This window comes from Etheostoma cragini, chromosome 12 (genome assembly GCF_013103735.1).
Source record: "Etheostoma cragini isolate CJK2018 chromosome 12, CSU_Ecrag_1.0, whole genome shotgun sequence".
Lineage (NCBI taxonomy): Eukaryota > Metazoa > Chordata > Actinopteri > Perciformes > Percidae > Etheostoma > Etheostoma cragini.
Window position 1 is genome coordinate 11,691,328 of NC_048418.1, and position 12,445 is coordinate 11,703,772.

General features: G+C 37.8%; 2 protein-coding genes across 2 annotated transcripts in view; both read right to left on the bottom strand.

Annotated features, from left to right (window-relative positions):
• Positions 1 to 3,746, bottom strand: part of samd7 (sterile alpha motif domain containing 7) — a 7,324-nt gene extending 3,578 nt beyond the window's left edge. Inside the window, exon 1 of the mRNA XM_034886716.1 lies at positions 3,476 to 3,746. The gene's annotated coding sequence lies outside the window, so the exon portion shown is untranslated. The remainder of the gene's footprint in view (positions 1 to 3,475) is intronic.
• A 5,839-nt stretch (positions 3,747 to 9,585) lies between these two features.
• Positions 9,586 to 11,030, bottom strand: LOC117953595 (apolipoprotein D-like). The gene is made up of 4 exons (XM_034886747.1): positions 10,765 to 11,030; positions 10,505 to 10,626; positions 10,052 to 10,140; positions 9,586 to 9,942 (listed from the first exon to the last, which is right to left on the bottom strand). Exons 1-4 carry the CDS (start codon positions 10,882 to 10,884, stop codon positions 9,701 to 9,703), a joined length of 573 nt encoding a protein of 190 aa, XP_034742638.1. The 5' UTR covers positions 10,885 to 11,030; the 3' UTR covers positions 9,586 to 9,700.
• Between the last annotated feature and the right edge of the window lie 1,415 nt (positions 11,031 to 12,445).

Genomic DNA, 12,445 nt, shown 5'->3' on the forward strand with positions numbered 1-12,445 from the left:
ATATATACATATCCACACATATCCTACTTAATTTACATAACAGTAAAGAGAATTGTTTTTATTGTTGTTGCATATGTCATGTATCATGTCAGTGAACGTATTTGCATTTGTATTTAAGCGGAGCTGTGACGATTAAATATTTTTGTTGGGATTAGAATTGACAAAATAAAATATGAATAATAAAACATAACAAACAGGGATCCATATAAAAACACAAATTAATTCACTAACCTTTGATCCTTCCTCTCACCTAAGCTAGTAACGTAAACCTAATCCTAAACTTAAATTTAACACCCAAATCCAAATCCTAACCTTAATAGTAACCTTTTTAAAACATGGAGACCAGCACATACACACTTCGCATGGCTACAATGTTACTGGCTGAGCCAGCAGTATGTGTAAACAAGCACAATCAATTTAAACACCTCCAATTGGTTTCACACTGCAGAAATCGTATTGCAAAATAATAAAGATGAATCCAGTTCTGCTAATCCAGCACCAGACTGCGCAATATGCTTCTGTATGCTTTCATATGACATCCGTTTAAACTCATCATAATTGTATTTGATTGATATGTTTGTCAATGTTGCAAACTGCACATGTACTACATTTTTGCCTCTCCCTCACAAAAATGCTGTCATAAGACTTTCCCCGAGGCCTTTAGCATTATCCACAGTCTCTCAAGTTCCTTCTGAAGCCCATCTAATCTGAGGGCTGTAATCCGCCTATTAGTACTACAACAGTCTGCTAGCTACATCTGCTGACCTGCCTGAGACCGCCCATCCAACCCCCATCCCCAACCTCCCAGGCCCCTGCTACCACCAGGATCCCATTAGTTAAGTCCTGGCTATACAGCACTTTAAAGGGATGTGTTGAAGGTAATCCGCACGTTTAGAGTTTTACCCTCAGCAAACCTTGCCTGTAAGCATCCTGGACAATACACCCTGAGTGCTAAGCCTATTAGCCGCCATTAGCTTTCATGATGTCCTTAAAACACCTTGGGGATAAATCTGGGGATGCAATCAGTTTATGTGGAGCTATGTTGTGCGAACACATGTACCCTGCCTCCACCTATTTATCCGCCAATGTCACAACAGCTAGCATCAACCAATAAGAAGAAATGAATTTCAATATATTATATCTCTGTAATTCCCAAGTGGGCACTAAACTCTGAGCCTCCAGGTATTGTGTAATGTTTTATCACCTTCACATTCTTTCCACTGGGAATTAAGGATTTACATTTTCATGTGTGATGCTGCTTGTAAAATAATCAAAATGGAGACTAAGAAATGTTTTTGGTCTCTGAGTCTCTCCTGAGTTTGCCTCATGTCAAATGGGGCCTGTGTTGACCCCAGATTGTGTCTACCATGCATCAATCAGCATTACATGTGATTCACTCACACTTCGCTAAGCTGCCAGGTTTTCAAAAAAGTGATACGATTTTTGAAAATACTTTTTGTATGTATTTACAGAGTTATAAAATACTCTTTCAACCATCTGGATGAAGACGTATTCTGTCCGTTGAACGATGAACGTTTCCCAAGTTGGGATTTATTTTCTAATCCAAACAAAGATGGCGGCAAAAATTGTATTATCAGCGACATCAGCAAAGGGCTTGCACTTTGAGGTAAATTGTTTTCAGCTTACCTTTATGGTACTTTAGTTATTTTAATAGTTCTAATGTATGTATTTGGTGGTTTAATTATTAGTGTGTTGCGGTCATCTGGATCAAAACAATATTTAGTCTGTTGCACAATAAAGATTTTCTGTTTCTTAAGATGTGACCATTTTCCTTTGAGGTAGTATGCAATCAAGCAAAGATATTGACGTGTTTTTTTGTATGAAAATGTAAAATATTGGAAAGAAACATTAATATCCTTATGTGTTAAGTTTATGAGTTTATTTACCATTTTTGTCAATACACAAATGTTGGGAACTTGCCTCAGTGAGCTGTGACAGGAAACGTCATACTGTATACAAATAATAGAACCATAAACATGACATATAAAAAGGAAATTAACATAAAAGAAAAGCTAAAGCTAAAAATAAGATTAAAATACCTTAAATTCAGAGAAGTTTGCTGATAATGCTACTGATAACAACATTTCTTGTTTCACATTGTGCAAATTGAGCAAGGAGCTCCGTCTCCCGTCTTTGTTTGGATTAGGAAATAATGTTGCAAATGCAGCAGCTTTTCTCATTGTGCAGTGGGCAGAATATATTTGTTAATGCAGATGGTTAAAAGAGTCTCTTTTTAATTAATACCCTCATGACAAAAGCAAGTGTTAAACCGTATTTTTTTACATTTTAATTTTTTAAGATTGTTGCAGGAAAATCGCATGCTTAGCTCTGTGACTCCAATGCACAGGTAACACGTGAGAAGCACAATGTGTTGTGTGAAGACTTAGAGGAATTCTTTGTTAAGGCCTGTTTAATCCCAGCTAACACTTTTATTAGGTTTTAATATACGTTTTTCAAGTAAAGTTATATAGACTAAGACTTAATGTATAATTCTGTAACACATCTCTAAACAAAACTCCGCTCAAACTTCTCACAGAATTTTACATGGAAGATTCAAGTGGCATTTTGTGAGTGAAAATGTCATTACAGGGGAGTTCTTGTCTCATATTTCCTTGACAAACAGAGGCCACACCGCAGCTGCCAAATCTGCGGATTGGACGTTTGGATTTGCTGTTGCCTGGTTAATCTCATTACAATAATGAATTAAGAGAAAAATTGCTGACGGCTTAGATGGAGCCCTGAGGAGGTCAAATCAGACAAGACAGAAGTATTGTCTAGTCCTTCCTAATCCCCCTCACACAACATACACATGCTAAAGCCATGTTATATGCTGTTAGTTAGAAGAAGCAGATTAGATTTTATGAGAGTTGTAAGTGGGCGAGCTCCAGGCAGTTTTGATTAAGAATTACTTGTGATGTCACAACTTGTATGACAAAATGCTAAAAAAAGATAAAGATTAAGATTTAAAAGATAAAGTTAAATACCGATCAATATGTAGAAATATACACATGAAGTAGACACAAATCATCACAGTTGATAAGAACCACAGACTAATTCATCAAGTATTTTAGCGGTACGTTCATTTCAATAAGCGCTTTTTACAGAATCTGAGCTAATTTTAAGGCTAATTATGCAGATTTCAAAGTTGTTGCTCTAATCACATTGACCCTTAGATTAATCACTTTCTGATCCTTTTGCACAGTTCACTGCTAATATTACGGTGGGAAAGATTTACCGTTTGAAGGTTTTGCATTTTTTATAACACTGTGATGCAAATATTGAGCTATGTGCATGGATTTTAGGTTGTTAGGTTTACTGTTATTTTTGATCACATACTGAGGCACCTGAGTAAACTTACAACTAAAACACAACTTAAACAAATCAGTCACAAAGAAAAACAATCCATGAGGAGAATCAGAAATATTGAACACACCTAAAGTTTTGACAGACTTACCTTTAAGTTTGAACCAGTGAGCAGAGCTTGGAACTGGTTTTGTCCCAATTCAGGTAAAACACAAGTAAAAAAATGTGAAGTAACAACCTCTGGATAGTTGTACAGACTGTCTTTCTCTACTGTCCTTCTTGACTAATGAGCACAGTCTGCTGCCAGCTAACTGCCTTAACTAAAAAAGACCTTTTAAATACCGATTCATTTCATCTCCATTAGATGGCCTTATCTCCTGCAGTAAGTCCTCCCTGTCCTGACATCACTATGATCTCCCATCCAACTGCTTGCAGCACCTTGCAACTGATGTGTAATTACTGTAGCAGCACTGGTCCTAAGTAGCATAGGGTGCTAAACCTCTTTCAACGTTTACCTCACTAATCCCTTGTTAGCACTTTAGACCATAGTTAAGACACCTAAATGCTTAGCTTCCTTTTCCAGTGGCAAAAAGTCTAAACCCTCCTTAACTGCTCTGCGGCCACATGCAGAGAAGCATGCTGGTTATAGACTTTGACAATCCAACAGATCAGTGTTGTTTTTGGTATTCTTCATGTGTGGTTTTGGTGGGACGACCCAAACATGCTTGGTGGTAATTTGTTAGAAATCCGACTAAATGTTGGCCGGATGATCCTCTCAGACCTCTTAATCTAACAGTTTGTGCTCACCAACCGCTTAAAGCAAGGCCATACTCTGTTTGAATGGTGTTTTCTTTAGTGCCAGGTGGGCAGAAAGATGTGGACAGGTGGTGGGCTGAGTTTTAATGTTGCTAAACAGCAGACATGATATAAAAAAGGCGGCAGTGTGGTGTTTCCATCTGCTTCTCTGCAATCTGCTGGACAGCTAAACAATCCTGGATAGTTGAGTGAAACTGGTGGTTGAGTGAACCCTTGTCTTGTTTAACATATACGTGCATACACAAATAAACTCAGTTTACCATTTACACCAAGCTGAATGATCATTTTGGAGGTTGCAGTTTGTGGTGCTGTTGAACTGTATTGCATTATACTGACAGGTGTGCTATTATTAATACACCACAAACTACAACCTATAAAAGGACAGATGAATCCACACCTCTCGCGATTCCAGAAAAACTGAACATCAAAACCTTCATGAAGCCAGAAAACACTGTTAAAGGCAACGATTAGCATTGTAACAGCTGTAATTAGTTGGCACATAACAAGAAGGGCCATATTACAAGATAAAAACATGAGGTCATTATTCACCCAAGTCCAATTAGATTTTATTTTCCAATAGGAACGTCTACATGCTTTATGAAAGCCTTCGGCTATGAGCAGCTACACAAACACACACACACACACACACACACACACACACACACACACACACACACACACACACACACACACACACACAGTATAGCTTAATTCCTTCTAATATTTATCTATAGTTAGTGAACCTCTAAAACCTGTTTACTTTGGGTCAATTTAATCTGTTTTGTTAACAAGCCCCTTAACTATGTTTTAAGTTTTATTACATGTAGTATACACAAGCACGGTTCCTCAGATCATAGCTTCTGCAGTAGACAAGTAGGTTGATCATTTTCGCCAAAAAGATATTAATTACTTATTGAAAGAGCAGAGCATCAGGACATCTAAACCACTAATTTAAGAATCTCCTGAGTGTAAGCTTTTTATAAGGGATTTCTGTCCTTCTTGTTAGCACCTAGCCTTCTAGAGTCACAGTGAGGGATCAGAGCAGGTTTAACTTCCAGAAACAGGCCCAGCTATAAATTCACAGAGTTTGTGCAGACTTATTTCCATCTTCTAATTACTGTGACAATCTGTGTTCTGGATCTCTTCCTGTATTTTCCCTCATCGAAAGACAACTGTACCACATAGCTGTAATCCTTCAAAGGTGGACGTCTTTTACGCTTAGTAGAAAATCTTGTTTAGGTCTAAGAAGATCCTGGGCAGTAGGATTCTTCACGATAAAGAATCCCTGAAATAACTGACCGTGCCTTAGATCTTAGTTTTTTTACATTAAGGAAGTACCTACTGACACAGTGAATGTCTTTAATGCAGTGGTGGAAGAAGTAGTGGTATCTTCTATAAAAGTTAAAAAAAATACAGCTCTTTAAAAATGCAATCTTTAGTATGCAAAAGCATAGTCTATGTGCTTGACGTTCCACTTCCAGGATTGCTCTGGTGCTGCAGGAATTTCCGCCAGATGCATGAACTTTATGTTTCCTTACGCTTTCTTTGTGTTGGAATTTTAAACTTCGTTGTATTAATGAGGACTATGGTTATTTGCTCCTCAGATCTGTGCATTGTAAATTGAGACAGATCGCTAGACTCTGTCCAACCTGAGTTTTAGCACAGCCCATGACAATTGTGATAGGTTTAAAGAAATGCCAATAAACCAGAGCACGGTTTCCCCCGTTTGCAATGTGGATTAGTCAGACCCTTCTCTGCTTCTCAGTCTGTAGATCGTCTGGCAAAGCTAGCCTTAAAAAGTAATACTTAAAGATAAAAAAATCACTGTAAGCATTACAATAAAACTCACTTTAGTTTAGCATGTTAGGATGCCACCATGTGCAACCTAGAACTTGTACTAAGTACAACTGAGGCTGACATAAATGTCGTTAGTGAAAAAAATTGATGAATCAATTATGTTAAAATTAATCCCGAAGGGGGCAAAAATGAATGTCTGTATAAAATGACATGGTAATCAATCTACAGTTGTTGGGATTTTTCACTCAAGACAGTGTTGGGCAAGTTACTTCAAAAATGTAATACATTATATGTTACTATTAACTGTCAATTTAAAGTAATTGCAATGTACAGTATATAACAATATTACAATACTAATATTTCTAAATTGTAATGCTTTACACTACTTTTGCGTTTTTTTTAGATACTTTCACCAAAATTACAGCGGAAGTATGACGCGGCAGGAAGCTTGGGAATTTCACCACGGGATCAATGAAGTCACTTCTTTATCAACTTTAATACCTCATAGTTTAGTCATAATATTTTGTATAAAATGAATATGCAATACAACTAAAGCTATAAAATACATAGTGAAGTAAAATGTACAATAGTCCTATTTGACTCCAAATTGTGGTGGAGTAGAAGTATAATGTAGGAGAAAACAAAAGTACTCAATTAAAAGTACCTTACAATGTATTAAAGTAGCCTACGGTATAGTTACTTTCTACCGCTGATTAAATATAGGCTTATATGATATTACATGTAGCATATAAACATACACATTTTGTAGATGGTGTGTGACCTTTGGAGGAGGGCTGGCAAGTACCATCACATGCCGCTGACCATTGAATCAATCCTAACTTATGGCCTCACTTCCTGGTTCGGCAGCTGCAAGGAACATAAGAGACAGCGGCATGCACAGGATTGTGAGGACATCCAGTGAAATTATTGGTGCCCCTCTTCCCCTCCTGCTTGATCTGTCTCACAAGCGCTCGCAGAGCCATCCGCATGATAAAGGACCCTCATCACCCCATACAGCCTGTTCTCCTTCCTGCTATCAGAGTGAATGTACAGGAGCATGAGCAACTGATCCAGCAAGATGCTCAATAGCTTCTTTTCACAGGCAGTGAGAATTGTAAATAGACTGCCCCTGCCAGTGCCCCCATACCACACCACCTTGGGCCATGATCCGGTCTAAAAGGACTTTAATGCACATTTCCTCTTTTCATAATTTGCGTTGAGCACCATAACACTTTAACACACTGCACCATTAACTGTCTTTAAACGTTTTTTTTTATCTAGTTTTATATACTTATTGTATGTATTGTTACATGCTGAAATGTTTTGCGGGGTTGGTAAATTCTTTTTTTAAAAGCAATTAAAAATCTAGAAAACCCTCTAGCATGGAAACATTAAAAGTCTCAGCTGAAGTGAGACAGTGTAACAGTCAGTGCTTCAGTTTACATCAACTGCGTAGGGATTGTATCGGGTTTGGCTCTTCTTCACCGGCTCTTCATCCTTGCTGCCAAGTTGCTCGCTATTTGGTGCCATCTGCTGCTGTGAATGTATATTGAGATTTAAAAGTGTGGTCCCACACATAAGACAACAACACCTTTTCAGACATATTTCCAAGCTGATATTTGTGCCTATACGGTACTAATCTTGGAAACTACATTTATGATTCACTAGGCAAAATGTCAATGGGTTTATGTATGTACATTAGTTGTTGCAGCAGCAGCAGCAGCACCATGCAGACTCATGTGCTTCTACTGAGTAGTTTTCTACTTGACAGAATAGGCACATAGATTCAGAGGTAACATTGATGTATGTTTGATACAGTGCGTTACATGTTCTAACCTTTGTTAAAAAGAGACAAAATTGACTTTACCTGAATGGTAGTCTTCAAAGTTAACAGTCTCGTATTTGCCAGCATGAGTAAAGTTAGCCATTTATTTAAGCCTTTATTGAGAGGTTGTTGACAGAAATGAAAGGGGGCATGACATGTATCAAAGGGCCAGAGGGTGGAGTTGAACCTGGACCTGCTGCTTCAAGTAGTGAACCTCTATAAATGCGTATATCAAATATACAGGTTACCGAGCATGACGAATGGTAGGCCCATGGCTGTATCTGTATAATGTTCTACACTTTTCAATAACAACCAAAAATGTCAAACACAGTGTCACTTGAGGAAAAGTCATGGGGTCAGCAAAGTCAGTAGTGTTTATCTTCTGGGAAACATGAATATCTGAACAAAATTGAGATTGAGACATTTTAACCTGTACAAATGAAGTGGACCAACCAACATTTTAATCCAAAAATTACTTTAAGATCTACTGTAGTTATCAATAGCGGAACAGTTATCTAACTTTTACACAACCTGTCAATCAGATGTTTTCTGCCAGAGGCCTCTTCAAATAAAAAATGTTAACAGGTGCCAATTCTTACACAACTTCATCAAAACAGCCTCAGGTGTAATTTGTCAAAGGGAATTTTTTTCATGTAAATATGAGGCCTTAAGTCCAGCTCAAACCCCTCTCAGAATCAGATTCATTATTAGGTGTATCACCAGGAAAATTTTCAATTACAAGGAGCTTGCCTTAGTGTTCGGTGCATACAATAAACATGTTATTGTGAGAGGAAATGTTGCCCCACTGAACGAGGAGGGCTGGATCTACCTGACTTTCAGTAATACAGTATATTGGTTGCTCAACTCAGATCTATTCGAAATTGGATTAAAAAGCTAGAAATAGGGCTGGACAATATGGAGAAATCAGATATTAAGATATTCGTGACCACATGCATACGTATTGAGAAGACAATATAGGGTTGACTGTTGGTTCTTTCACAAAATATATTTTTTTACAAGTTTTCTTCCCCTCTGTTTAAAAAACGTAGACGTAGATCTGGAAAGGTGGAAGTCTCTACCTGTGTCCCTAATTAAAAGAACACAATGTATAACAATGAATTTCCTACCCAAATCTTTTAAAATCTGTTCTAACCTCTTCAAACAACAATCACAAAAAGTCATCTTTCAAAATTTGGATAGAAAGATTTTTAGATTCCTGTGGAACGGTAAAGTTCCTACAGTCAATCCAAATCCGAATATCAATAACTTTATTATCCAAAAACAATTAGAACAATCAACTGTAGTTATCAATTGCAGCTATCTAACTTTTAAACATCCTGTCATTGAGATATTTTCTGCCAGAGCAGAGGCTTCTTGAAAACCAACTTTTTCAGACATATTTGCAGGCTCATACTTGGGCCCATACGCTATTAATCCTGGAAATAACATTGATTATTAACTAGGCAAAATGTCAATGAGTTTACAGTTGAACATCAGTTGCAGCAGCAGCACCATGCAGAAAAATGTACTCACCAATTCACTTGAGGATGGAAGAGCGGGCGCCTATATACAGGAGGTGTACTCAATGCAGCGGGCCTGACTTGGACCTGTGGCCCTTTGCTGCATGTCACATCTCACTCTATCCCCTTTTACTTCTTCAGCTGTCCGGTCATTAAAGGCCTAAAATGCCCAAAAAAATCATTTTTAAAAAATGCATGAGCTCCTTAGCCTTTTGAGTTGGCTCTGTTCATAATACTGAGTTTTCAATAAAACTGATCAGTGTGTATTTCAGAATAAAATATCAACACAAACCACAACATGAATGTTTTACAGGTTTATTGCATTGACTTTGCATGAAGACAGCATAGTGTGTCATGTCATGAATCTAAGTCACCCTGCCTTACAGTCCTGTAAAGGCTGAAACAGGTGTGTCTCCATTTACTGGTTCATAGCGCTACAGTAAGTCTCATCCTGAATAGTGGGGACCATCTTGTCCACATCGATTCCAACAGAGGACAGGATATTGTTCAGCTCCTCTACAGTCTCCTCAGATAGGGTGGGCTTTCTGCTCATGATCCAGGAAAACTCTTTGCGGAACTGGTCAAATTCGGTGCAGCCGTAGACCAGAGAGTGACCCTCGTAGTCGGTGGACAGCACCCAGTAGGGACCCGGGGTAGATCCTGCATGTGAGACAGGTATTTGAGTCAAAGTGACCAGAATTTTAAGTACATGAAGAACTTTTCAGAATGACCGAGTGAACCTCATTTGTAATAAATTAGACTTTGGTACCTTCAAAGAAAGTGACCTCCAGCTTGGCAGGCTCAGCGGGGTCCTTGGCCTTGGCAGAGCCGGTGGTTGAACTAATGGTTCCATCATTACTAAAGAAAAGCAAAACATGAGTTCAAATTAACTTATACCTTTCCTTTTACTTTTAGGTCTTGAGTGTGATTTTTTTTTAAAGCTCCAATATATCGTACTAAATGCTTTCCTTTTAAGAATTTGAGACGGTCTAACAGATCAGTTTGTGATTCTGGTTTGGTCCAAGACATTCATTTCACCTGATGTTTAACAGGTAAAATTACACTAAGAGGATAAAAATACTTCTCATTTGCTCTGAAAATTATTTCATGGACTGTGACAAGGACAATACGTGAGTAATTTTAATTTAAAAAATGAGTTTTAAAGAATATGATTCAAACCTTAAAATCTTAACATTTTGACATTTAGGCAGAACGTACTCACAGCAGCTGACTGTTGAGGACCCCAACAACTCCAGGACTCTTCAGGCTGTAGGTGACAGTGCTGCATTCCCCTTTCTGGAAGAATGTTGGCAGCTTCTTGATCCCATACCACTTACCAAGGTACTGCAGAGGAAACACAGGATTTCACAGTAAGAAAACACAGTGCTTGATTTAATATACTTTCATTCTTGAAAAACAGGCAAGCTTCTCATGCAACGTAGTGATAATTAGTAGAAAAGAAAAGACACGTTTAGTATTCACCCTGGAAGTATCGAAGTCGGCTTGAACAGCGGGTTGAGGACATTTTCCAAAATTCACTACTTGAGCGCTGGCTGCAAGTACAGACAGCAGAGTCAAGTCAATCACCTGCATGGCCTTCATCTTATCACCTCAACCTGCAAAGAACAAAACATACTGCACCATTACCGAAATAATCAGCAACACAGGAGGTTGCTCTTGAATGATAATATCTGAGGGTTCAACCAAGGAATGAACAAGAGACGTAAAGAGGAAGAGTCATAGTTGCAGTCTGCTCACCTGTACAGTATGTAATGTAGTGTGCTGGACCTTCATGTTAGAGGTTCTTTTATAGATCTAAAGACCTGTATATATATATTGCAAAGATAATGTCGGGTTGACTGTTGGTGCTTTCATTATATACATCTTTTCACAGTGAGACTTTAGATAAATAATGTGGTAAACAGTTTCAAGTGATATATACTGACTGCGTTTACATGCATGCACAAACAGTGTGATGTTAAACCAAATCTGCAATTCTTCAAATGATGTTCCTTCAAAATTAGTTAAAAAAATTGTTGGCGAGAAAATGGAGTTAGTTTGTGCTTGTTATTATCAATTTAGACAACACAATTGTTTATCACAATAACTCGGGTTACAATTTCATCACCATACGATTCTATTGTATACGATAAATTATTACATTAAATAATTGCCCAGCCCTACCAATGAAACATTTTGGACACTCTCCTACAGCTGAAGTGAGACAGCGTTATCTAAACTCAGCGCTTCAGTTTAAGCGTCAGCCTCGAGTCGGGTTTGGACCAAAAAGCAGAATGCTTGTTGTGTTCTAGTTAGGCTTAGTTACGACTCTCCAGTTGAAGAAATATACAGCCTGAGCTGCAGTTCACTATCACCGTTGTCACTCATCTGCTGTGGTTAGACCAGCACGTCGTCCTTGCTACCAGGTGGCTCTCTATTTGGGGACATCTGCTGCTATTAAGAATGTATATTTACATATTGAGATTTAAAGTCTATATACCACTTTTTAAAACAGATTTGCAGGCTTTTTATTTAGGCCAATACAGTATCAATCCTGAAATCAACATTGATGACTAACTAGATACCCTGCAGACTCATTTGCTCCTACCAACTCTTACTTTCACTTGGCATGTAAAGCTGAGGATGGAGCTTTCAACTGAGGTGCTCCAAACTTGACAGAAGAAGCACATTAATGTTAGTTTGATATAGTGTATTATATGTTCTTTTTTAACCTTTGTTGTCAAAATGGAATTGACGTTAACTAAACTGAATGGTTTAATTAATAGCTAGTTGCTAACTACCAAAGGTATGTCTTTACCTGTATAACGTTAGACCATCTCTGCTTTATTTGTACTATAATCCATCAACAGTTCTTAAGATTTGTAACTCAAAGCCACAAAGGTCAGCCTCGCAGTGGCACTGAATGTCTATACAAAACTGAGACTGAGATATTTTATTCTGCACTAACAAAGTGAACCTTATTATCCAAAAAGTACTTCAACAACCCACTATAGTTATAAAACTGTTACTTAACTTGACACAACCGAATAATCAGTTCTTTCTGCTAGAGGCCTCTTTAAAAACCCAATCTTATCATGTGCCAATTCTTTTTTTATATATTTTGTTCAATATATAATAGGCATTTCTGCTTTGAATGATGCGA